The 26,878-nt window shown below is 40.0% G+C and overlaps 9 protein-coding genes across 9 annotated transcripts; 7 read left to right on the forward strand and 2 right to left on the reverse strand.

The window, feature by feature from the left end:
- Positions 1-869: 869 nt before the first annotated feature.
- On the forward strand, positions 870-2,864 carry ATC70_010108 (uncharacterized protein; the record flags this gene model as incomplete). The annotated part of the gene is made up of 8 exons (XM_064829328.1): positions 870-1,121; positions 1,392-1,445; positions 1,501-1,540; positions 1,604-1,702; positions 1,761-1,954; positions 2,015-2,050; positions 2,102-2,257; positions 2,322-2,864. 8 exons carry the CDS (start codon positions 870-872, stop codon positions 2,862-2,864), a joined length of 1,374 nt encoding a protein of 457 aa, XP_064686530.1.
- An 884-nt stretch (positions 2,865-3,748) lies between these two features.
- ATC70_010109 (uncharacterized protein) lies at positions 3,749-4,108 on the forward strand (the record flags this gene model as incomplete). Its single annotated transcript, XM_064829329.1, has 1 exon — positions 3,749-4,108. The coding sequence occupies one exon, from the start codon at positions 3,749-3,751 to the stop codon at positions 4,106-4,108; it is 360 nt and encodes a 119-aa protein (XP_064686531.1).
- Positions 4,109-4,546: 438 nt separating this feature from the next.
- On the reverse strand, positions 4,547-5,728 carry ATC70_010110 (uncharacterized protein; the record flags this gene model as incomplete). The annotated part of the gene is made up of 6 exons (XM_064829330.1): positions 4,547-4,771; positions 4,834-5,013; positions 5,074-5,125; positions 5,231-5,436; positions 5,502-5,563; positions 5,626-5,728. The coding sequence occupies 6 exons, from the start codon at positions 5,726-5,728 to the stop codon at positions 4,547-4,549; spliced, it is 828 nt and encodes a 275-aa protein (XP_064686532.1).
- An 8,562-nt stretch (positions 5,729-14,290) lies between these two features.
- On the forward strand, positions 14,291-14,701 carry NAM2 (Leucyl-tRNA synthetase, mitochondrial; the record flags this gene model as incomplete). Its single annotated transcript, XM_064829331.1, has 1 exon — positions 14,291-14,701. The coding sequence occupies one exon, from the start codon at positions 14,291-14,293 to the stop codon at positions 14,699-14,701; it is 411 nt and encodes a 136-aa protein (XP_064686533.1).
- Positions 14,702-14,884: 183 nt separating this feature from the next.
- Positions 14,885-15,211, forward strand: ATC70_010112 (uncharacterized protein; the record flags this gene model as incomplete). The annotated part of the gene is made up of 1 exon (XM_064829332.1): positions 14,885-15,211. The coding sequence occupies one exon, from the start codon at positions 14,885-14,887 to the stop codon at positions 15,209-15,211; it is 327 nt and encodes a 108-aa protein (XP_064686534.1).
- A 186-nt stretch (positions 15,212-15,397) lies between these two features.
- On the forward strand, positions 15,398-16,162 carry RPL44_2 (40s ribosomal protein L44e; the record flags this gene model as incomplete). Its single annotated transcript, XM_064829333.1, has 1 exon — positions 15,398-16,162. One exon carries the CDS (start codon positions 15,398-15,400, stop codon positions 16,160-16,162), a length of 765 nt encoding a protein of 254 aa, XP_064686535.1.
- Positions 16,163-16,565: 403 nt separating this feature from the next.
- Positions 16,566-19,013, forward strand: ATC70_010114 (L-lactate dehydrogenase; the record flags this gene model as incomplete). Its single annotated transcript, XM_064829334.1, has 1 exon — positions 16,566-19,013. One exon carries the CDS (start codon positions 16,566-16,568, stop codon positions 19,011-19,013), a length of 2,448 nt encoding a protein of 815 aa, XP_064686536.1.
- A 6,311-nt stretch (positions 19,014-25,324) lies between these two features.
- Positions 25,325-25,699, reverse strand: ATC70_010115 (uncharacterized protein; the record flags this gene model as incomplete). The annotated part of the gene is made up of 1 exon (XM_064829335.1): positions 25,325-25,699. The coding sequence occupies one exon, from the start codon at positions 25,697-25,699 to the stop codon at positions 25,325-25,327; it is 375 nt and encodes a 124-aa protein (XP_064686537.1).
- Positions 25,700-26,286: 587 nt separating this feature from the next.
- ATC70_010116 (uncharacterized protein) lies at positions 26,287-26,565 on the forward strand (the record flags this gene model as incomplete). Its single annotated transcript, XM_064829336.1, has 1 exon — positions 26,287-26,565. One exon carries the CDS (start codon positions 26,287-26,289, stop codon positions 26,563-26,565), a length of 279 nt encoding a protein of 92 aa, XP_064686538.1.
- Positions 26,566-26,878: the final 313 nt, after the last annotated feature.

Here is a 26,878-nt window from a genome sequence, read left to right on the forward strand (position 1 = left end):
TTGGTGATTGCAGATCATCAACTCTTGCTTACATCCAAACGTAAGGCTCTAGGAATAGCGTGTAGCTTGCTCTTTGGCAGAGAAAAGGCGTGATTTGGCATTTCAATTACAAGAAAAGAACGCCATCATCATCAGCAACATTTGCATCAGTAATTCAGCATTTTAAAGCTGCAAGAACGAGTCGATGCTCCAGAATGTGAGAAGGTGTTGAAAAATTGCGCAAGGCTGAAAAGACGAATGTTCGCTTAAGGCTTTTATAGCAAGAAGTTTGACGAAAAAAAAAAAAGGCTTTTCGCCAGCAAATCTCTTATATTTCCACAGAAACAATACGATGCATTCTATGGCAATCGCCAAATCATTGCAAATAGACAAGCTTTTATCAGAAATCACAACATAGGAAGATGAACAATGAACAAACACTAATGTTTTGAAGGCTCTAGCAGACGCCCCGAAAAAAGCTTGAGCAAAAGGACGATTGCCATCACTACAAAAGACAAACCCACAGAAAAAAATGTTGATATTCGACAACTGGTCTTGTCTTCCTCTCTTATTAGAGCAGTTGCATTATACCACGGCTGAACCTTTTCTATAAAAGAACCCTCTGCAAGAAATCATTATATGCTCACTTTGAGGGATCATTAAATATGTGATTGATCTACATTTATCATTCGTTGTCCTCTCCACCGGTATGATCCTCATCATTGGGTGGTGGTGGTGTATACAGTGCCATTTAATTTATTTGTGCGTGTGTGCATTTTGAGTGGGGCTATTCTTTTTCTTCTTTCTCTTCTTTTCCTTCTCTATCTCTATCTCTCTTTCTCTCTCCCCGCATACACTTTTTGATCAACAAGAATCAAAAGAAAAAAAAAATGTCACTGACGACAACGCTGAACACTAGCAAGATAGCGCCATCTCAACAGGATTTTTATCCAAAAGTACAGCCTCGTTCATCAGCTGAGAGGGATAACAGCATTCTGTTGCACTCGGCATTGAAGGCAGCCTCCACCGACATGGCACACAAGCTGTTGGATTATGCTTCATTGGACAAGACGGATTGCGAGGCAAGTTGTATCCTCATTGCACTGGCCAACCATGAACCACTTTTATCTCGGTCAAATAAGGTTTGTGACAAATAAGCAGGGAGAAAGAGAGGGATATTCGCTGCTGCTGTTGGCATCATAATTGATAAAGGAGTGGACGGATTTTGTGGTATATACAACCACATAAATGAAACCATATACTAGATATGCGTGTGTGTGAACGGGAAGGGGAGGGGGACATCAAAAAAGGGGCAAAGCAGCAGCACATATGAAATACAAAGGAAAAAAGGGGATCAAGATGGCCTGCAAGTCAGATGACTGATACACTACTTTTTCTGTACATCATGTTAGACAAATGAGTCAAATGGAGAGACCAGCGAGCCAAAGCAGCCAGATCAAGACAAGGTAGAGTATCTTTTGTAACTGTGTTTGTATATGTACCGACTTCCATGTCTACTAGATGAATCAAGAAAACCTCTCGAGCAAGCAGGCATCTCAAGGTAAACATGTTGTCAAAATATGGTACAGATTGAGATATTCACACATCATGATGGTCTAAATAGATGTAACACAAACAAACGACAAGAAATCTCAACAGAAAAACGACCCAATTATGCTGCTCATGGCAGCGGCGGAAGTGGTTAATCGTCAATCTCATTCTGGTATAACAAGCAAGCATAGATGTGATACATGGATGGCCCTAACATGAGTACATCATAGATGAAAAGAGAAAGAGATACAGTTATCCCAGCAGATATTATCATCGCACATCGGACGAATGGACTCCTCAACACAAGCGAATGTGCACTAGTCCACCCACCTCGCCTGCTCCAACTTACAAACCAGACACGTGGCGTAAAAATTCTTCCAGATTCCATAGCAAGAGCGATCATAAAAGTAGCACAAAGGTTGCGGTAAGTTTGTGTGTTTTAATATGACATGGGCACACACACTGAATTTCCGTTCCTCAGCAGGCAAACAACAGCTTTTCAAGACAATATCACTCCATGGTAGGTGTCACTTTGGCTTTCCATTGGACGAGCGCTAACACTAATGTATAGAAGCAAAACCCAAAGATCAAGCAGAATGCCTTGCACACCTACATTACCTATATGATTTACAACGATTTAGCCCATGGTGGTGGTACACATCAGAACGGGAAAACAAATGCCATGACGACTTCTACATTAGCAAATGGTGCAATTGAGAAAAATCATGTAATAGGCATCATTCTATGTGTGTATCAAACGAGTTCATCTAAACATGTATTTGTTCATGTAGCAGCCCAATGTATTCGAGTCGGTGAGCACCAACAACATGCACCCTTCTACTGCTTCCTCTTCCGTATCGCCAAATTACTACAAGCAATCAAAGCAGAGAAATGAGCATCTTCACCATCGCCCCTATGCAGGAGATGCATTGCACAATAGCCCAGGTAGTAGCAGCAGCATGCGATCAGTGTCTACCACACCTGCAGATGTCAACACCCATTCCCAGCTGACGACATCAAGCACGACGACAGGCAACACCAGTGATTCCAAGAGCACCATCAGCAGTTTATCCTCTCCATGGTACCCACCTGCTAATCATTCGCCATTGAATGCTCGCTCTTCTATTGCTCCATCAGCACCACCACCACCGCCGCCTACGTTTCACGATGAACGCTCTATTCTCTCTCGTCCTTTGACCGCCTTTCTCTGGGACAAAGACGACAAGCCATCCCCTACATCAACGCCCAAGAAAGACATGATGGTTTTACCTCCTCTCTCTTCTGCAAAAGCATCATCTTCACCAAACGATTTTAGTCGATTGAAATCTGTATAAAAAAAGTTACAAAAGCACAAGAAAATCAACAATATATTGCTTTCATGCCTCACCAAGAACGTCGCTTACGTTACAGCAAACAAAAAGAAATCATTCATACCTAAATAATGTATATACAAATACTCGAATTCCCGTTTTGAAAATAAATAGCATGTAAATGTATGCCATCGTGTAGTAAAAAGGACTATGAACATGTTTGCAGTACTGTTGAAAGACACTTGCTCTTTAGTCTATGGACATTTGAATATTGACCCTAAAGCTTTGCAAGCAGCATGTTCCCATACGAAAAGTCTATTTCTAGATCAGCCTTTTTTTTTTAGCAGATAATATGTATATACTAGCAATGCCTTTTACCGAGATAATATTAAACCAATATAACAAAGTACTCTGCGCCTTCTGGTAGTGTTTGACTCTTGAGAGCCTTTTGACATGAACAACACTAATAAAAAAAGGAGGTGGCCGTGTAAGATAGTTGCTTCTCGTCTATTTGATTTATTTATTGCATCTATAGCACATTTGCCAATACACGCTGACGGGGTATCAGCAATCATTAGTATGTCATGATTCCAGGATGACACAACAATCATTGAGGTAAAACTGACCATCCCTATAACGATTGGAACATATTTATAGACACTTAATAAACTGAAACCTGTTCGAATCAAAGCTTAGCGAATCCACACTTATCAGGGCCAAAGCGCGGCTTCGGAGACATGCCATGACGATCTAATATCAAATATCGATAGAATTGACCTATAAGACGCTCTATATAGAGTCAAATATCAACATTGCCGATCATTACTGTATAAATGACATGAGTTTTCCCGGTAAAGCATCTCTTCATCTCTTTCACTTTGATATATCGTCTCTATTCCATCAATAACATGGCTGCTCGTTCCCTTTTGATTGCTGTAATTGCTGCTGTATTGGTTGTCATGACAATGGCTGCTCCTGCTAACGTGACCTCAACTGCTCAACCTTCTGCCGTTAAGACAGCTGAAGTTACCTTGCAAACTTCCCAAGTCTCTTCTGCCTCTGCAAAGCTCTCTGCTTCTGTCAAGTCCTCTGCTTCTGTTAGACTCTCCACTGCTGCACCCAGACCTACAAAGACTGCTGCTTATTCCACCCAAGGTCTCCCTGCTAGCATTTTCCCCAGCAACTCCTATGATTTTGCTGATACCCACCCTCTCAATGATGGTAGAAAAACTCTCAGCCTTCAAGCTTCTGCTACTGGCTCTGATTAATAGATGCATGTATATATAAACCCAACAAAAGCATTCGGTATCCTTTTCCATCGTCTGGCACATGTCATCTCATCCATCTGCCCATTGAGGGCATGTCAACCTATTATGTATGAATAAATGTATTATTTTAAAACCTTACTGTAATTCATGGTCGTTTTGTTTCTCACTCAAATGCCGACCCCTATACTGGATATAATAGTACAATTAGAGAGGGATCACAGCTATTATGAATCGGGCTAGCAAAGGAGAATGTGGGTGAATGTGCCCCCAATGTTCGTTTCCTTAAATCCATGTGGGGAAAGTGCATCCGGCGCGAAAATGAATTTTGCATTCAAGTATGTCGAGATACAACGCAAATGGACACACATGCCTGATGTAGCAAAAGAAGGGAGGGGGGAGGGTCGTTTCTATTATCAATGTTATTTTAATTAAAAGAGTCTACTGATTGCTAGTGACCTTGACGACGATCTTGCCCATGGATTGATTGCTTTCAAGGTATCTGTGGGCATCGCTGATGTCCTCCCAGCTGAATACTTTATCCACAATGACTCTGAGGGCACCATCGTGTTTGGCAAAATGATTCAACACGGCATGTTGGTAGGCCTCATCACGTAGACGACGTTGATACTCCAAAGAGCGAGCACGAAGATTAAAGCCTTCAATCTGAGATGATTATTCAAAACTTAGTCTTTCTGACGAAATATAGCGCTTTACAATATACTTACTCTTAATCTCTTGCGAGGCAATACTGATATGTCAAAATCCTCAATGTTGCTACCTGTCATGAAATCCAGGAAAACCATATGACCGTCTACTCCCAAAGCCTCCATGTTCTTCTTCCAGTAGTCCTTGCCGATGACATCTATCAAGAGATCGACACCCTTATTATCTGTTTTTTGCAGAATCTATTGAAAATTCAGTTTTTTGTTGATCAAATGGCACCTTTCTCTTTCCAAAATACGTACAACTTTAGACCAGCCTTGCGTTCTGTAATTGATGGCCATGGTAGCACCAATGCTTTCGCAAAATGCAATCTTCTTTTCAGATCCAACAGTGACAAAAATACGATTGTTATCGGCATTGTATTAGTAAGACATATAATAAACTGTGTATGTTACTCACGCTCCAGCCTCTTTTGCCAATTGAATAGCAGCAGTGCCTACACCAGAAGCACCAGCGTGGATGAGAACATCATGGCCCTTTTTCATCTCACCAACCAAGAACAGTGCCTGATAAGCGGTGAACCATGTTTCTGGGATAGCAGCAGCTTCTTCAAATGAAAGAGCATCTGGTTTGTGCATTGTCAAAGCCTCTTGGAGAACAGCAAACTGCATGAAGAAGGTGTCATTTGAGAATCAAGGACGTCCATTTTATACTATACATAGTAACAAACCTCTGCATAGGCACCTCCAGACATGAGACCAAATACTGCCTCGCCAACTTTGAATCCTTTGACTGAAACATAGACAGAAGTCCATGTTACATTCTGTAGGTCAGACCAACATGATGACACTTACCATCTTTGCCAACGCTCTCAACAATACCAGACACTTCCACCCCAAGAATAGGGCTAACCTTGATAGCAACAGGGTACTTTTCCTCCCTTTGCAAAATGTCCATATGGTTGAGAGCAAAGGCTTTGATCTAGTTTCACGCAAATGTTACCATGCGCAGTGCTGTGAAATAATAGGTAATCTTACTTTAACCAAGATTTCAGTATCTTTTGGGGCAGGTTTTTCGACGTTGCCAAGGTACAGTTGAGAGGCATCTCTTGTAATACATAAAGTATGAGCTTCTATGTTCAGCAATTCAAAAGCGACATACCAAGCTCTTTAATAAGAATAGCACGCATATTAGTAGACATTGTTTGATTCAAAAAGAAAAAAAAGTAATAATGATCCCTCCCTAACCTTGGCCTTACACCTTTTATATCCTAAGATGACCCTGCTATTATTAAGCTATGTATGTGGCTCATTGATTTATAATACAAAGCATGGCGTTTTCCGGTTGAAAGATGTTGATTCATTGAAAAAGATATGCCGAGTGCACTGGTGAGCAAATCCGGGGAAATAATTAGCTCAAGTGCGTTATGCTGATCACTTGACCCGTTTACTGACAGATTGCAAGAATGAAAAGCATGGGCATGCGAAATGATAGTATAGATATATTTTAGATTGCCTTTGGGCTAACACATGAATACTGTGTAAGATTATGTGAACGAGATGGATCTGACAGGTCTCAAATAAGTACAATCAGCCCTTGGTATTCCCAATGTAAGACTTATGTAGACCCAAAGCGCTTTCAATAGTAGCTAAAATCTGAATAAATATACTTGCTTCTTGTCATTCCACTAGACAACCATACTGCAGTTCACAATTGAAGCATCTTAAGCATTAGGGCTGGCATTGGAGGAACAACTCGCAATGATCAATTGGTGAAAATTGGCTACAGATAAAAATGAAATAGCGAGAGCTATTAAATCCAAGCTATATTATTATTAAATTGTAATTCCCTTCTTTGGAGCCTTTAAACGCATCAATTACATTCAGTTTAAAGGCTTTTATTGCTTGTTCCGCGTAAACTATAGTAATCAAGCGGCGGGCGCAGTTTTCTATGATAATATAAGTTTAGACAAATGTATGAGAACGATTTAAGAGAAGGGTAAATTATAGACTGGCATGAATGAGATCCTAGTCGATCATCTTTTGGATATCGAGTTGGATACTATTCAGCACAGCAGCATTTGCCTCCAAGAATAAGCATATAGCATAAAGTTTGTCAGCCAAAATTAATTAAATGTCCGCTTGACATCCTGTTCTGATTTGTTCAATTTCGAGTTCTTTGAACCCGATTCGACCTATTTTGCTAGATTCGACTATGTAAAGTGTGATGGTCATGCCTTGCTTTCTAATACAGCCCCTGGTGGTAGGGCGAAGTGGTAAAACTCCCGTATGCCAACGGGAGGATCCCGGTTCAAATCCTGGTGAACGCAAGTTGTTTGATTTTTTGACGTAGTACTGATGTCCTCGTTTGGTGTTTTTGTACTCTTATCCATGATCTATATTTTGACGATTTCCGCAAGACTGTACTGGCTCTAGGAGTCGCACCTTATTAGTAGTAGATTTCTTTCCCAACTTAATTCAAAAATATCTTATTCCCCTTCTTTGCAGACATTGGGTCCACCAACAGTCTTTTCTATCCCTCAGCATGACATTTAAAGGACTTTAAATAAAACCTGGAGCTCGACTCCCCTACAAAAAAAAAAAAAAAATTGCTTTCTAATACAGTCCCTGGTGGTAGGGCGAAGTGGTAGAACTCCCGTATGCCAACGGGAGGATCCCCGGTTCAAATCCTGGTGAACGCAAGTTGTTTGATTTTTTTGAGGTAGTACTGATGTCCTCGTTTGGTGTTTTGTACTCTATCCATTATCTATATTTTGACGATTTCCGCAAGACTGTACTGGCTCTAGGAGTCGCACCTTATTAGTAGTAGATTTCTTTCCCAACTTAGTTCAAAAATATCTTTTTCCCCTTCATTGCAGACATTGGGTCCACCAACAGTCTTTTCTATCCCTCAGTATGACATTTAAAGGACTTTAAACAAAACCTGGAGCTCGTCTCCCCTACAAAAAAAAATGCTTCCTTAAGCTTTCCTAGAGTACTTTTCAAGGTGCATCCAATGGTACTAAGTAAAATAGATGATTTGAATAAACTTATCAAATGATTTATGAAAACATGAAAAGAGGTTTCTGGCCAAAATGTCGAAATTTTACATATTGAAGTCCCACAAAGATGATTTCAGAGGTCGCTTTGGATCGATAGAAACATTTTGATTCAAGATATACCATAGTAAAAGTCTTCGTTTTCAAGGTGAAAAACGCGATCGTTTGATTTTCGATGAAAATCATGAGGGGTACGGTACCTCATGCTTTTTGGTCGAATTTTGTTCATGTTTTTTTGATCCCCAAAAAGTTGAGCAAAGGTATCAGGAAGTAACTGCCAGATGAGAGCAAGTGTTTGGTGCTATTCTGACGATCTAAAACCGCTTCTATCGCGAGAAATCACGGCAAAAATGCACTCATATTTTGCTGTATCAAGGGACACTAAGGGCTAAAAAGAAGAAACACCAGTATGCTGCCTGCCCGTATATGAAGTAGCTACGCATATATGGATGTAGAGCATCACACAAGAATCAGATCCACAGATAATATAAAGGGTTTCCTTGTGTACATTGAAAATCAAACGATTGCGTTTTTGATTTAGATAACGAAGACTTTTACTATGATATACGAGCCTTTCAGCACTTCGGGTGGTTTCCTGACCTACGCTTCGCTTCGGTGGAAACCAACCTACGTTCAAACGACCCGCGCTGCCGCGGGCCTTTGGCTAATATCCCAATATCAATATAGCTAGAATGTTAGAAGAAGAACCCTGATTGTTGATTGATATATAATCACTAATCATATGAGTGTTTATGCTTCGGATGGCTCTCACCGAAGCGTAGCGAAGGTAGAGAACCAACCTGCACAGCGACAGCTCGAGCTACCGGTTACCCTTGTGTATCTTATCATAATACTACTACGTTCAAGCTGACCCTCTACTTACACATAAAAACCCTTTATAATATCTGTGGATCTGACTCTTATCTGATGCTCTACATCCATATACACGTAGCTGCTTCATATACGGGCAAGTAACATACTGGTATTTCCACTTTTTAGTCCTTAGTGTCCATAATACAACAAAATTTGAATGCATTTGAGCTGCGTTTTCTCGCGTCCAAGGCCGTTTTAGATTGTCATAATAGGACCCAAACACTTGCTCTCATCTGGCAGTTACTTTCTGGCACCTTTGTTCAACTTTTTGGGGATCAAAAAAACATGAACAAAATTCGACCAAAAAGCATGAGGTACCGTACCCCTCATGATTTTCATCGAAAATCAAACGATCGCGTTTTTCACCTTGAAAACGAAGACTTTTACTATGGTATATCTTGAATCAAAATGTTTCTATCGATCCAAAGCGACCTCTGAAATCATCTTTGTGGGACTTCAATATGTAAAATTTCGACATTTTGGCCAGAAACCTCTTTTCATGTTTTCATAAATCATTTGATAAGTTTATTCAAATCATCTATTTTACTTAGTACCATTGGATGCACCTTGAAAAGTACTCTAGGAAAGCTTAAGGAAGCATTTTTTTTTGTAGGGGAGACGAGCTCCAGGTTTTGTTTAAAGTCCTTTAAATGTCATACTGAGGGATAGAAAAGACTGTTGGTGGACCCAATGTCTGCAATGAAGGGGAATAAGAAATTTTGAACTAAGTTGGGAAAGAAATCTACTACTAATAAGGTGCGAAACCTAGAGCCAATGCAATCTTGCGGAAATCGTCAAAAATAGATAATGGATAGAGTACAAAACACCAAACGAGGACATCAGTACTACCTCAAAAAAAATCAAACAACTTGCGTTCACTGGGATTTGAACCGGGGATCCTCCCGTTGGCATACGGGAGTTTCTACCACTTCGCCCTACCACCAGGGACCACTTAAGGAAGCATGGGGTGATCATCATATTTTACTTAGTCGAATCTGCAAAAATAGCTTAACTGAATCCAAAACCATCAAGATTTGTCCAATCTGAAACAAACTATGATTCCGGATTTAAATTAATTTTGGCTTGTGAGGCCAGCTGGCAAACTCAACGCCCTTTTCCTACTGCAATACAGTAGTAAATGCTCTTGAAGCGTATGAAAAGTAGGTGGCAGGCCATAAAGCTATCGTTTATAATGGTATTTTATTGCATTCTATATCGTTCATAATGACATCGTCTTGCATTCTATATTTAATAACGTTAGTCTGGACATTGACGATTCATGGGCTGCGTAAGATGTCTGCAGTAAGTAGTGAAATCTCTGAGGCTCTGAGACGTCGTTCAAATAAAACGTTGGTAGCATTGAGCAGAGGAAAGAGGGTAGAAATAACAGTGGTTTTTGTTGATTGATTGTAAAATCATTATTCTCATATGAGCCAGGCCTGACAGATGCCTTGAAACTCAGGTTCGATATTAGGGTTGTAAAGTGTCTAAGGACTGAACATTTATTATGTTATGATGATATTAATTCTTGATTCAGGGCAACTTCTGAAACTATGTTTGTGAGACCTTGATATATAAAATCTCGACATTTTCGCCAAAAACGTCATTTCATAATTTCATAAATTGCTCAACAAGTTCAATCAAAATATCTATTACACCCAACACAGTTGGATGCGCATTGAAAAGTTCTTCTAGATATCTTAAGGCTGTAAAGGATGATCACAACAACTTTCATAGTCGAATCTTCTAAAATAACTCGATCAAATCGCAAAAGGATCCAAAATCAACGAACCATGACAGAAAGTCGAGCGGGATTGTAATCCTTTTTGGCTGGCTAGAAGACTCCCCTTAATTCCTCAAAGCCCTATAATATAACTGTAATGATATTTACAGAAACAATTATACGAGAAAGTGAGGCTCCTTCCCAAATAGATAGTGTACGCAACATGAGACCCAAAAAGGACAGGCTGGTGACATAGGAGGAGCGTGACATGATCCAAAGCAACAGAATAGCACACAGACAAAAATAATATTGCAGGTGAAGTTTAATTCAGAAACCTCTTTCTTTTGGAAATCCCACGGCCTTGTTTGATGAATTTCGCGATGTGTACTTTACTTAGAACCCTGAAAATAGTACCATTGGATTCCTCAAGCGATTTGCTTTCTAATGATGTACATACCTTCTAATAAAATATCCTCCCTTTGACCACAAATTGGCCATTTACTTGCTTATCTCTCTTCAATTCATGTCCTTTTATTTACTTTACATGTGATTTTTTTAAAGCTCATTTTTGCTTAGCAAATGAATTATTTTGATCTTGCATGATCCGAGTACCTTCTAAAAGAGGACGATTCCTAAAAAAAATGATATGAAATGTGTTGACTCTTTATGGGATGCATGCTCTTGGCATAAGAACTAAAAACAGGTTGCAGGAATGATACACGAGAATGACCAACTCACTATGTAGATGTGGGCATATTGATGATATCTAGTAGCGCAAACACTTGATTGACATCATTGACAGCAACCATGATAGCTGGAAACAAGATGACCTGCACTGGTTCGAAAACAATCCATTATGTTCCATTCCATGGAGATAGCCGCAGTAATATTCATATGATACTCTTGCTTTCCGAGGTGTACACTTGTCTCTTGATCCAGAATCAATTGCACTGGCTCCAAGATGATGTAAGCAACAAGTAACCCAACCTTATCATCCTGTATTGTCCAATTAGATGGAGAATTTATGGCGAATACAAACAACAGAAGAGATGGATTGGGAACTGTGTGATTTTGGAGAGAGAAATTAAGGGGGGGTAGAGAAAGATTACTTAATCAAGCAACCAGCTGCATTTGTTTCAGTGTCAAATGACATTTTTTGTTTACTTTTTGATGAGGCTGAGCCCGTGAGAAGTTGTCTGTTAATTACATCTAGGAAGAGATGGGGGAACTCGTTTCATGTGAAGGTGGAAAAAGGACTTTTTGAAGTAGCAAAATGGACATAACTCGAGACAGAAAAGAGTTGAAAGCCTCGGACAAAAACGATCAAATAGAGCAAGTGTCAAGCGTCAAAATGGTACTATTTTCACGCGCTCAAAGTAGTATATTGTGGAGAAAAGTAAAAGGAAACGAGTTTGAGTGTGGCAAGGATACTGGACTCACACAAAAGTCGATGAGAAGGATATAAATAGGGATTTGTTTCAACAGCTTTTCCCTCTTCTTCTTCATCTCATCTCTCTATTACAAGCAAAATACTCTATACATACAAACTCTCTACAAGACATTTGGGCTCTCTCTCTCTACATATGGTCATCTAAATCAAATACTCTACTGTCTATTGGCCTCTACTACTGCTACATACAATGCCTTACAAATCCATGGTCCTCTCTACGTCTCTTGGTCCATGCTAGAAAAAGGCCACACTATCTTTGATACATGCAGACCTTGGTGAACTGTGCGAGTAAGTTATTATCTTGTTGGACGTATGAGCCATGTTGACTAACCTATTGATTACATAGTGCCGAAAAACTACTTTGTAGGGACTGAGTAGGATCACCGCTTCATAATCATGGGTAGACTGCGGGACAAATCCATTGGTCATGCTACGGGATGATCACAAGCTTTATTGCCGACGAGAGTAGGGTTTAACCCTATGATCCGGAGATGGAGGCGGCTTGAGCGTGTCGATGATCTTGTGATGGATGAAGCAAGTTTACACCTTGGTACCTGTTTATATAGTGTTGGTTCCTTTTATTGATGGTCAATTTTCTTTGCCCAAATGGTTTGTTACGCACTCATGCCACAGTACTTGTGTACTCATCTCATCTTTATCTAGTTACCTCTGCCATCTCATGTTCTATCTCATCTAAAGCAAGCTGTTCTCTCCAAATACTATCAAGCCAAGTTATCTGTGCTTCCTACAAGCTCCTAAAATAACAAGACTGTTCAAATATACCATCTCTACATCTATACAAGGTCAAGCCCTACTCTCATCTGTGCTTCCTACAAGCTCCTAAAATGACAAGACTGTTCAAATATACCATCTCTACATCTATACAAGGTCAAGCCCTACTCTCATCTGTGCTTCCTCTTACTCAATCAATTATCAAGACAATTAATGCCTGACATCTATACAAGGCCAAGTCGTTCTTATATCTCTGCTACCTCTATCTATACAAGTCAAAATAGCCTCAAAAATCTGAAATATTTTAATCCATCAAGTATGGTGATCTCATAAACTCAAATACACATTAATAAAAAAAACAACCACGTCTTGTCATTAGCTTCAATATTATGCTTTTTTATGATTGCATCTTGTTTCAAAGCTTGCACTGTCCATTGATTGCTATGACCAATGTATTTTAAAGCCTGTACATAATTTAGTCATATACATATAATTTAACGTCAAGAGATTTTGCTTGTATGTAATATCATAACATAATAAATTTATGGTCCCTAAACACTTTCAAAGTCTCAAAAAGGAAAGAAATTGATCTAACAAGTATTTTGATAGACTGGCGTTATCAAATATAAATTCAGAAAAAGCAGCATAGCTAACGATAATGCTATATAATTTGCCACCTACTTTCCATACGCTTCAAAAGTATCTATTACTGTATTGCCTTCATGATGGAAAGGGCATTGAATCTGCCAGCCGGCCGCACCAGCCTCCAAAATTGATTCAAATTCAGAACATTTTTTTCTGCTCAAGATTGGACAGAAAGTGTCTTTTTTTCGACTTGATTCAACTATTTTGTGAGATTCGACTATATAAGTTGTGAAGATCATCCTTTGCTTCCTAATACATTGCCCCTGGTGGTAGGGCGAAGTGGTAGAACTCCCGTATGCCAACGGGAGGATCCCCGGTTCAAATCCCAGTGAACGCAAGTTGTTTGATTTTTTTTGAGGTAGTACTGATGTCCTCGTTTGGTGTTTTGTACTCTATCCATTATCTATTTTTGACGATTTCCGCAAGATTGCATTGGCTCTAGGTTTCGCACCTTATTAGTAGTAGATTTCTTTCCCAACTTAGTTCAAAATTTCTTATTCCCCTTCATTGCAGACATTGGGTCCACCAACAGTCTTTTCTATCCCTCAGTATGACATTTAAAGGACTTTAAACAAAACCTGGAGCTCGTCTCCCCTACAAAAAAAAATGCTTCCTTAAGCTTTCCTAGAGTACTTTTCAAGGTGCATCCAATGGTACTAAGTAAAATAGATGATTTGAATAAACTTATCAAATGATTTATGAAAACATGAAAAGAGGTTTCTGGCCAAAATGTCGAAATTTTACATATTGAAGTCCCACAAAGATGATTTCAGAGGTCGCTTTGGATCGATAGAAACATTTTGATTCAAGATATACCATAGTAAAAGTCTCCATTTTCAAGGTGAAAAACGCGATCGTTTGATTTTTGATGAAAACCATGAGGGGTACCTCATGTGAGAGCTCAACCCTCCCATTGGCCCTAGAGTGGTAGTAGCCAAGACCCAGGAAACCACAGACACTGAGTAAGCCAAGAAGCAACAGCAACAGAACAAGCCTGAACCCACCATAGAGGAGGAAGAAGGTACTGATGAGGACAACATGAATATTGATTCTCCCACTCCTCAACCCAAAAGTAACAATGATGGCGTTACACCAAATGCATATGCTGCGAGCGCACAGACATCTGCCAACAACACGCAAACATTGACATCATCCAATGCAGCTGAATCAACTCTGAATGGACAAGAGCTGATCAAGCAATTTATGCCTGATGACAGTATGAAGGAGCCTCTCATTCAGGCACGACCAGATCTGGAAGATGGCAGAGATGGCAAAAAGCTCAGAACAGAGCAGGAACAGCGCGCCAATCTCACCAGGCGCTTCACCAGAGGCAGTGCAGCCAGCAAATTCAACACTGACACCGACAAGGGTGGCAAAGGAGCTTCAGACGACTCCCAAGGGCAGGAAACATCAGAAACTGCTCAGTCCAACCGTCAACACTTAAAATAATATGATGATTAGAGCACCTAATCATCGATTGAGGGTTGCGACTCTCAACTGTCGTGGTCTGACACACAAAAACATAAAAAACGCAGAAAAAAATTCATAAAATACCTCAAAACATCAGACATTGATATTCTTGCCATCCAGGAATCTCATGCTGACAAAAAAGATACTCAAGACACTTTAGATATGCAGTTTTCCAGCAAGTCCAGCACCTACACCAAACATTGCGGAATCATATCACTTAACAACAGATACATTATTACACCCATTGACACTGGCATCGATGGTAGATTTATACTAGCACACGTACATTATGCGACGGAAGAGGAACCAAACTCCTCCAACTCCATAGCCACAATACTCAACATATACGGAAAAGCAGCATCAAGAAAAGACAACGTGGGATTCTACACGGAATTGATGCAACACAGATTTTTGATACACAAGATTACAACTATTCAGAACAACATGATTATTTTGGGAGATTTCAACTACAAATATGAGTCTCGTTGATCTAATGGAACAGTCGAAGCAACTACAGTCGAATGGATAGCCTTATTGGAGGAACATTTCATCGATTGCTTTTGGGAAAACAAGAGCGCCACTTTTCATGGATCCAGCAATCTCCATTACATCTAGGACTACATCTTCTGCAACAACACTTCCTATGGAACAGTTACAGAGTGTACCCAGGAGTTTATGAACTCGACATGGACAGATCATGAAATGCTGGTCATTACTTTACAACTGCAAAAGGATGCAACACAGGGGCCTGGCGCCTACAAATGCAATCCCTTTTTGGCCAACAACCACAAGTTTCGTCGTGAATTGGTGATCTTCTTGCAAGGTCTACAGCCGCAAGTTGAGCTCAAGACAGCCACCCAATCCCCTCAGGAGATCTGGGACTGGATCAAAGACGAGTTTAAGGAGCATGTCCGACAATTCCAACTGGAAGAAGTCAACTGGCGTAGAAAGGCACTGAAGACGTTACAAGCAAAACGGAATCGGTGTATGCGAGCAAAGAAGAACCGGGGACTGATATTTCAAGGGCTAGACACCATCAACCAACAAATTGGTGCGTTACAAGACTCTATCGCCGAAATTGAAGTCCTCAAATTAGGGAAGTATTGGAGAGAAAATGGAGAGAAAAATACTGGGTTCTTGAAGAAACTCACCGTATCTAGACAGAATCAACGTCAATTGAAACAACTGAGGCATCCAGTTACTCAAAAATTGCATTCTGATCAAGGTACTATGAGCGAGATCGCTGGCAGCTTTTACACGAATTTGTACACACCAACTCCACCCGATGCCAGATCAATGCGGCTATTGTTGGATCAAATCACACCTGACATGCGACTTGACGGTGAACAGCAATCACTCCTCGAACTACCAGTAGAGCTAGATGATTTGTTGTTTGAATGTAAAAGATCGCCTAAATTTGCGTCTCTGATGAATTCGTAATAATAAGTCGATGATAATAATCAGTTGTCAACTGTATCTAAAACGAAAGCAAAGAGCTTCTTTATTACAGGGCATCTAGCTTGCTTAAATATGGTAGATCCCTGGTCAATGACTACTACGTTGAGATGGTATATAAATAGCAGGCCACTGGGGCCTTATGGATTGTTGGTATAGCTTTTTGAGAGGCCACCTAAGTCGGTATGTTTCATGTAGTGTAGGTGGATCTCGATATTTTGACATTGGGGAGATTGAATGTATTGTAGTTCCTGAGGCACCTGTGCACACACAATTGACTGGACTTGTAAACATAGATGTGATGTGATACGATAAACATCATCTATGCTGCTACACTGTAAAAGGTGGCTTGAGGAGAAAGTGAATGTAGCCTAAGATGCATGCTTGTATGCAACAGTCTCCCGGCAGCGATGGCATCCCTTACCAACTCCTCCGGCTGATTCTCAAGTTCCCACCCCTCCACTCTCTCATCACCACGGTCTACAATGATGCCCTCACCAAAGGCATATTTCCTGCGTCTTGGAACGTCTCCCTCATGACAATCCTCTACAAAAAAAATGACCCCAATGACATGGCAAATTATAGACCTATCTCCCTCTGCAACACTGACTACAAACTCTTGACACGGTTGCTTAATCATCGAATGATGGAAGTCGCTAAGCAACTGACCAACGAAAACCAAGCGTGCTTCGTACCTGGGAGGTTCATTGCCCAAAACGCTCTGCGGTGTCAGGTCATAATGGAAGATGCTGAACGAACCATGAACTTGGCCAAGAAGAACAATGTGATACACCAAATGCCCAAAGCAATTGGCCTTAGTCTTGATCAGGAAAAAGCGTACGATCGAGTTAACCTCTCGTACCTTCAAACTGCACTCATTACTTATGGCTTCCCTGCTAATCTTGTCCGCTGCATCATCAACATGATGGGCCAAAATCTCTTGCGCATCAATGTGAATGGTTACTTTACTGATGATATTCCCAAGCTGCGAGGCTTAAAGCAAGGTGACCCCATTTCCTCTACTTTGTACAATTTGGCTATTGAACCCTTTCTGCGGTCTATTCTCAATGATCCATTATACCACGGCTATCAAATGCAGTATGCAACTGACCATCCCAACTATAATGCTAATGACCCTTTAGTTCATGTGTCAAAAATCCTATGTTACGCTGACGATGCTTTTGTATTTGTTCAAGACCTTCCTGATCTGGCAAGACTCGAGTACCACTTAGATGTCTATTGCAATGCAACCAATGCCAAGATTAACTACAACAAGGTCGAAGCTATCTCGCTCTCTGGTCAAAACACATGGTCATATTGGCAAGCACGACTCTCAGAAATGAATATCACAAAATTCACATCCAACATGGATTCCAATCCAGTGATCTATCTCGGGTTTCTTCTGCTGCAATCGGTTCAACAACGTGAAGTATTTATTGGTGGTCTTGTCGACAATCTCCGGACAGCTACCAAAATCCACAGTGTAAGAAGTCTCTCCGTCGTTGGCAAAGCTACAGTGCTCAACAGTTTGATTTTGTCCAAATGCTGGTATGTACTACGAGTAACTCCGTTTGCTCAAAGTAATGTCCAAGCTGTCCAGTCCATTTGCACCAAGTTTCTACGAAAAGGCATCTTTCCTGTTATCCCCTGGGCCACATGGACCAAGCCGAAGCCATTAGGTGGATTAGGTGTTCTGGATGTTGCTCTGCAACAATCAGCCCTATACTTTCGTTGGGTTCAACCGCTCCTCCATCCCTCTGACTCGCCCCACATCCTAGATCTCATGCTGGTCATGCTAGTGAATAAGCAAAATCAGAGTGCGCATGTGCAGGTTCCGTTGTTCTTTCCCCTCACACGAACCACTGGTCTCACCAAACAACGCACCAACACGGTAACAATGATCTACAAATCAGTTGACCGCCTCAAACGCATCAATGAACCAGTTCACCTCAATATTGCTACCGCCTCAATCCTACCTGTCAAAGCCATTCTGCAGCCATCTGCCACTGTCTCCAAAATGCCGATTAGGGCCACTCAGTTGCAAGTAAAGGATCTTTATCAACCCAATCCTGACCAACCTCTGCAACTCGAAGCACGAAAAACACCAACCATCCCAGCTGACATTCGACGCGCTTGCAAGAAAATCCTGAAGCAAATCAACGAGAACAAAGTACATATCCAACCGTACTTTAACCTCATGCTACAACCCCCTCAGGATGGCACCAATCGCACAACCGACATCTCCTTTAAACCGTTCATTGACTCCTATGACTTCAACAGCCAGCAAGGACTCACTCGACAGATTTCAACCAGAACATTCCGCACAGCATGCATCGAGGCTCACACCTCCAGCATCGCCAGGTCCAACTGGAATTTCTTCTGGTCTCTGTCCCTGAACCTTGTCCACCGTAATGTCATCTATCGCTTCCTCACCCACACCATCCCGACCAAACGCCTGCTGCACTACTTTGAGATAGCTGAGTCACCTCTCTGCCCGATCTGTGGTAACGAAGAAAATGCTGTACACTTGCTTTTCCTCTGTTCCAGTAAGGCATCCATCTGGAAAGCTATCATCTTTGAATTCTTGTGGCCAACCGTTTCGATTGGTGATGTTATCCAAGCCTGTTCCTCTCTTGACTTTGAAAACATCAAGAATGTCTCCAAATCATACACCACTGCTCACATGGTCGTACTGGTAACACTTGGCAACATTTGGCGAGCTCAAGTTCGTATGATCTTTCACTCGACTCCATTTATATGGATTGATGTGGTCCAGCAGATCAAGAACGAGCTCCTTCAACTACATGCCCAAACTGAAATTCACAAGCAATTGTAATTCTCTAATCAAAATTGTCATCTATCATCTGTTCCTGTCATCTATCGCTTTATCCTAAATACAATTGAATATCATATCAATTGCGCCCGCCTCTTGGTAATGCCCTAGGGACCTACTTACACGGAGCAATCAATAAAAACAATTTTAAAAAAAAAAGTACTTCATGCTTTTTGGTCGAATTTTGTTCGTGTTTTTTTGATCCCCAAAAAGTTGAGCAAAGGTATCAGGAAGTAACTGCCAGATGAGAGCAAGTGTTTGGGTCCTATTATGACAATCTAAAACGGCCTTGGACGCGAGAAAACGCAGCTCAAATGCATTCAAATTTTGTTGTATTATGGACACTAAGGGCTAAAAAGTGGAAATACCAGTATGTTACTTGCCCGTATATGAAGCAGCTACGTGTATATGGATGTAGAGCATCAGATAAGAGTCAGATCCACAGATATTATAAAGGGTTTTTATGTGTAAGTAGAGGGTCAGCTTGAACGTAGTAGTATTATGATAAGATACACAAGGGTAACCGGTAGCTCGAGCTGTCGCTGTGCAGGTTGGTTCTCTACCTTCGCTACGCTTCGGTGAGAGCCATCCAAAGCATAAACACTCATATGATTAGTGATTATATATCAATCAACAATCAGGGTTCTTCTTCTAACATTCTAGCTATAATGATATTGGGATATTAGCCAAAGGCCCGCGGCAGCGCGGGTCGTTTGAACATAGGTTGGTTTCCACCGAAGCGAAGCGTAGGTCAGGAAACCACCCGAAGTGCTGAAAGGCTCGTATATCATAGTAAAAGTCTTCGTTATCTAAATCAAAAACGCAATCGTTTGATTTTCAATGTACACAAGGAAACCCTTTATATTATCTGTGGATCTGATTCTTGTGTGATGCTCTACATCCATATATGCGTAGCTACTTCATATACGGGCAGGCAGCATACTGGTGTTTCTTCTTTTTAGCCCTTAGTGTCCCTTGATACAGCAAAATATGAGTGCATTTTTGCCGTGATTTCTCGCGATAGAAGCGGTTTTAGATCGTCAGAATAGCACCAAACACTTGCTCTCATCTGGCAGTTACTTCCTGATACCTTTGCTCAACTTTTTGGGGATCAAAAAAACATGAACAAAATTCGACCAAAAAGCATGAGGTACCGTACCCCTCATGATTTTCATCGAAAATCAAACGATCGCGTTTTTCACCTTGAAAACGAAGACTTTTACTATGGTATATCTTGAATCAAAATGTTTCTATCGATCCAAAGCGACCTCTGAAATCATCTTTGTGGGACTTCAATATGTAAAATTTCGACATTTTGGCCAGAAACCTCTTTTCATGTTTTCATAAATCATTTGATAAGTTTATTCAAATCATCTATTTTACTTAGTACCATTGGATGCACCTTGAAAAGTACTCTAGGAAAGCTTAAGGAAGCATTTTTTTTTGTAGGGGAGACAAGCTCCAGGTTTTATTTAAAGTCCTTTAAATGTCATACTGAGGGATAGAAAAGACTGTTGGTGGACCCAATGTCTGCAATGAAGGGGAATAAGAAATTTTGAACTAAGTTGGGAAAGAAATCTACTACTAATAAGGTGCGAAACCTAGAGCCAATGCAATCTTGCGGAAATCGTCAAAAATAGATAATGGATAGAGTACAAAACACCAAACGAGGACATCAGTACTACCTCAAAAAAAATCAAACAACTTGCGTTCACTGGGATTTGAACCGGGGATCCTCCCGTTGGCATACGGGAGTTCTACCACTTCGCCCTACCACCAGGGGCAATGTATTAGGAAGCAAAGGATGATCTTCACAACTTATATAGTCGAATCTCACAAAATAGTTGAATCAAGTCGAAAAAAAGACACTTTCTGTCCAATCTTGAGCAGAAAAAAATGTTCTGAATTTGAATCAATTTTGGAGGCTGGTGCGGCCGGCTGGCAGATTCAATGCCCTTTCCATCATGAAGGCAATACAGTAATAGATACTTTTGAAGCGTATGGAAAGTAGGTGGCAAATTATATAGCATTATCGTTAGCTATGCTGCTTTTTCTGAATTTATATTTGATAACGCCAGTCTATCAAAATACTTGTTAGATCAATTTCTTTCCTTTTTGAGACTTTGAAAGTGTTTAGGGACCATAAATTTATTATGTTATGATATTACATACAAGCAAAATCTCTTGACGTTAAATTATATGTATATGACTAAATTATGTACAGGCTTTAAAATACATTGGTCATAGCAATCAATGGACAGTGCAAGCTTTGAAACAAGATGCAATCATAAAAAAGCATAATATTGAAGCTAATGACAAGACGTGGTTGTTTTTTTTATTAATGTGTATTTGAGTTTATGAGATCACCATACTTGATGGATTAAAATATTTCAGATTTTTGAGGCTATTTTGACTTGTATAGATAGAGGTAGCAGAGATATAAGAACGACTTGGCCTTGTATAGATGTCAGGCATTAATTGTCTTGATAATTGATTGAGTAAGAGGAAGCACAGATGAGAGTAGGGCTTGACCTTGTATAGATGTAGAGATGGTATATTTGAACAGTCTTGTCATTTTAGGAGCTTGTAGGAAGCACAGATAACTTGGCTTGATAGTATTTGGAGAGAACAGCTTGCTTTAGATGAGATAGAACATGAGATGGCAGAGGTAACTAGATAAAGATGAGATGAGTACACAAGTACTGTGGCATGAGTGCGTAACAAACCATTTGGGCAAAGAAAATTGACCATCAATAAAAGGAACCAACACTATATAAACAGGTACCAAGGTGTAAACTTGCTTCATCCATCACAAGATCATCGACACGCTCAAGCCGCCTCCATCTCCGGATCATAGGGTTAAACCCTACTCTCGTCGGCAATAAAGCTTGTGATCATCCCGTAGCATGACCAATGGATTTGTCCCGCAGTCTACCCATGATTATGAAGCGGTGATCCTACTCAGTCCCTACAAAGTAGTTTTTCGGCACTATGTAATCAATAGGTTAGTCAACATGGCTCATACGTCCAACAAGATAATAACTTACTCGCACAGTTCACCAAGGTCTGCATGTATCAAAGATAGTGTGGCCTTTTTCTAGCATGGACCAAGAGACGTAGAGAGGACCATGGATTTGTAAGGCATTGTATGTAGCAGTAGTAGAGGCCAATAGACAGTAGAGTATTTGATTTAGATGACCATATGTAGAGAGAGAGAGCCCAAATGTCTTGTAGAGAGTTTGTATGTATAGAGTATTTTGCTTGTAATAGAGAGATGAGATGAAGAAGAAGAGGGAAAAGCTGTTGAAACAAATCCCTATTTATATCCTTCTCATCGACTTTTGTGTGAGTCCAGTATCCTTGCCACACTCAAACTCGTTTCCTTTTACTTTTCTCCACAATATACTACTTTGAGCGCGTGAAAATAGTACCATTTTGACGCTTGACACTTGCTCTATTTGATCGTTTTTGTCCGAGGCTTTCAACTCTTTTCTGTCTCGAGTTATGTCCATTTTGCTACTTCAAAAAGTCCTTTTTCCACCTTCACATGAAACGAGTTCCCCCATCTCTTCCTAGATGTAATTAACAGACAACTTCTCACGGGCTCAGCCTCATCAAAAAGTAAACAAAAAATGTCATTTGACACTGAAACAAATGCAGCTGGTTGCTTGATTAAGTAATCTTTCTCTACCCCCCCTTAATTTCTCTCTCCAAAATCACACAGTTCCCAATCCATCTCTTCTGTTGTTTGTATTCGCCATAAATTCTCCATCTAATTGGACAATACAGGATGATAAGGTTGGGTTACTTGTTGCTTACATCATCTTGGAGCCAGTGCAATTGATTCTGGATCAAGAGACAAGTGTACACCTCGGAAAGCAAGAGTATCATATGAATATTACTGCGGCTATCTCCATGGAATGGAACATAATGGATTGTTTTCGAACCAGTGCAGGTCATCTTGTTTCCAGCTATCATGGTTGCTGTCAATGATGTCAATCAAGTGTTTGCGCTACTAGATATCATCAATATGCCCACATCTACATAGTGAGTTGGTCATTCTCGTGTATCATTCCTGCAACCTGTTTTTAGTTCTTATGCCAAGAGCATGCATCCCATAAAGAGTCAACACATTTCATATCATTTTTTTTAGGAATCGTCCTCTTTTAGAAGGTACTCGGATCATGCAAGATCAAAATAATTCATTTGCTAAGCAAAAATGAGCTTTAAAAAAATCACATGTAAAGTAAATAAAAGGACATGAATTGAAGAGAGATAAGCAAGTAAATGGCCAATTTGTGGTCAAAGGGAGGATATTTTATTAGAAGGTATGTACATCATTAGAAAGCAAATCGCTTGAGGAATCCAATGGTACTATTTTCAGGGTTCTAAGTAAAGTACACATCGCGAAATTCATCAAACAAGGCCGTGGGATTTCCAAAAGAAAGAGGTTTCTGAATTAAACTTCACCTGCAATATTATTTTTGTCTGTGTGCTATTCTGTTGCTTTGGATCATGTCACGCTCCTCCTATGTCACCAGCCTGTCCTTTTTGGGTCTCATGTTGCGTACACTATCTATTTGGGAAGGAGCCTCACTTTCTCGTATAATTGTTTCTGTAAATATCATTACAGTTATATTATAGGGCTTTGAGGAATTAAGGGGAGTCTTCTAGCCAGCCAAAAAGGATTACAATCCCGCTCGACTTTCTGTCATGGTTCGTTGATTTTGGATCCTTTTGCGATTTGATCGAGTTATTTTAGAAGATTCGACTATGAAAGTTGTTGTGATCATCCTTTACAGCCTTAAGATATCTAGAAGAACTTTTCAATACGCATCCAACTGTGTTGGGTGTAATAGATATTTTGATTGAACTTGTTGAGCAATTTATGAAATTATGAAATGACGTTTTTGGCGAAAATGTCGAGATTTTATATATCAAGGTCTCACAAACATAGTTTCAGAAGTTGCCCTGAATCAAGAATTAATATCATCATAACATAATAAATGTTCAGTCCTTAGACACTTTACAACCCTAATATCGAACCTGAGTTTCAAGGCATCTGTCAGGCCTGGCTCATATGAGAATAATGATTTTACAATCAATCAACAAAAACCACTGTTATTTCTACCCTCTTTCCTCTGCTCAATGCTACCAACGTTTTATTTGAACGACGTCTCAGAGCCTCAGAGATTTCACTACTTACTGCAGACATCTTACGCAGCCCATGAATCGTCAATGTCCAGACTAACGTTATTAAATATAGAATGCAAGACGATGTCATTATGAACGATATAGAATGCAATAAAATACCATTATAAACGATAGCTTTATGGCCTGCCACCTACTTTTCATACGCTTCAAGAGCATTTACTACTGTATTGCAGTAGGAAAAGGGCGTTGAGTTTGCCAGCTGGCCTCACAAGCCAAAATTAATTTAAATCCGGAATCATAGTTTGTTTCAGATTGGACAAATCTTGATGGTTTTGGATTCAGTTAAGCTATTTTTGCAGATTCGACTAAGTAAAATATGATGATCACCCCATGCTTCCTTAAGTGGTCCCTGGTGGTAGGGCGAAGTGGTAGAAACTCCCGTATGCCAACGGGAGGATCCCCGGTTCAAATCCCAGTGAACGCAAGTTGTTTGATTTTTTTTGAGGTAGTACTGATGTCCTCGTTTGGTGTTTTGTACTCTATCCATTATCTATTTTTGACGATTTCCGCAAGATTGCATTGGCTCTAGGTTTCGCACCTTATTAGTAGTAGATTTCTTTCCCAACTTAGTTCAAAATTTCTTATTCCCCTTCATTGCAGACATTGGGTCCACCAACAGTCTTTTCTATCCCTCAGTATGACATTTAAAGGACTTTAAATAAAACCTGGAGCTTGTCTCCCCTACAAAAAAAAATTGCTTCCTTAAGCTTTCCTGGAGTACTTTTCAAGGTGCATCCAATGGTACCAAGTAAAATAGATGATTTGAATAAACTTATCAAATGATTTATGAAAACATGAAAAGAGGTTTCTGGGCAAAATGTCGAAATTTTACATATCAAACTCCCACAAAGATGATTTCAGAGGTCGCTTTGGATCGATAGAAACATTTTGATTCAAGATATACCATAGTAAAAGTCTCCATTTTCAAGGTGAAAAACGCGATCGTTTGATTTTCGATGAAAAAAATTTTTTTTTTGTTTTTTTTTTGTATGGATGTTGCTTTTTTATTAGTAAATATACATTATAATAAGAACATCAAATGATGGACAAGTGTATGTAACAAAGTGACTTGCCATATATAAAATCTATTAAAGCTACTACTAATATTGATGCTTGAGATCTGACAATCTCATCACTTCAGCACTGATCTTGTTGGTGACATTGTTGGTATCAAATGGCACTCCTTCGAATGTTTGTAGGAGGTGGAATCTCCATATCATACGAATGGTGGCAGCAAACAGGTCGAAGATTGTAATCTTGATATCGAGGTTGTAGATGAAATATTGCTTCAGGTTTAAGTTAACTATAGATTGGTATACTTGTTGTGGATTAGCAACCTTGGGGTATCCCAGGAATTGTTCAAAGATGTTGGACCAAATGTCGTTTTTGTGGGGGCAGCTAACCATGAGATGTTTGGCATCTTCAGTATCATTGCAGAGGGTAATTTTCGATGAAAACCATGAGATATCGCTCATGGTTTTTGGTCGAATTTTGACGAACTTGAAAAAAGTGAGGAAAGGTGGCAGAAAGTTGTTGCTAGTGGAGAGCAATCGCCTCGTGCTATTCTGACGGTCTAAATCGGCACCTAACACAAGAAATCACTGCTCAAATGTGCCCGGATTTCGCTGTGCTCTGCACATTTTTGAGTAGTAAAATGCATTGCAAGCATGCTCTCTGCCCGTCCATGAGTTGTTTCTACATATATATACAATCGTAGGCCATTGTTGGAAGGTCAGATCCACAGGTACAGGCCGTTCGTGAAGGATCCTTACGCTGCAGTTGAGAAGTAAAGGTTGAAATTTAGTACATTTTGATAAAATTCTTACAAATGAGTCAAATGCCAAAACCAAATTTTCAATCCATATGTGGTGAATTTGTCTAGTTCGAGTGCTTCTATATTTATATCAAAATCGTTCTTTAAAAACAAAATCAGATTTCTGCATTTTCATGATTTCTGTCAGTTTACGGAAAATAGGATTCGCTTTGATCATGGATGAAAAAAAAGTATAAATAGGCGACATGTTTTGATGTTTCTTCATCACTCTTATAACTAAATATAACAATGGTGTCCTCTACCGCTTCTCTTTTCTTGTTCGCTCTTCTCAGTGTAATGGCTTGCCTCGCAATGGCTGCCCCGGCCACCACTGACAGCCCTGCTGCTACTACTACCTCAGACAAATCTTTTGCTGCTGTTACAGCTACTCCAACTTATGATACAGAGGGTCTTCCTGCTAGCATCTTCCCTGTTCTTACCGCATACCCCGATGAATATGAAAGTACTACTGAGCTGGATGACGGCATCCTTTATTTGAGCGAGCAAGATGAAGGCACCAAGCTCTAATTGCAATGGAATCTTTTACCCATCGCATCATATAAACTGCTTTATAACAAATTGAAATCTAATAAACAATGCTTAATGTAATTGCCTACTATCCATTCTTCCAGTGCACGGGCGAAACTGTCAAGTGTATTTTTAGATATGAATATCTCATAATTTGCCTCAACTGAAATTGACGCAATGTGTCATGACAGGCACATACATTGAGTTTGATTTGCTCAAACTAATGCCAAGCTAAATGTCTATATTTGTACAAATTATAAATGGAACTTTTGATTAGATCAAACCCAGGGAGATGATACAAATGGTCTAGATG

Source organism: Mucor velutinosus, assembly GCF_035048745.1.
Source record: "Mucor velutinosus strain NIH1002 chromosome Unknown tig00001563, whole genome shotgun sequence".
Lineage (NCBI taxonomy): Eukaryota > Fungi > Mucoromycota > Mucoromycetes > Mucorales > Mucoraceae > Mucor > Mucor velutinosus.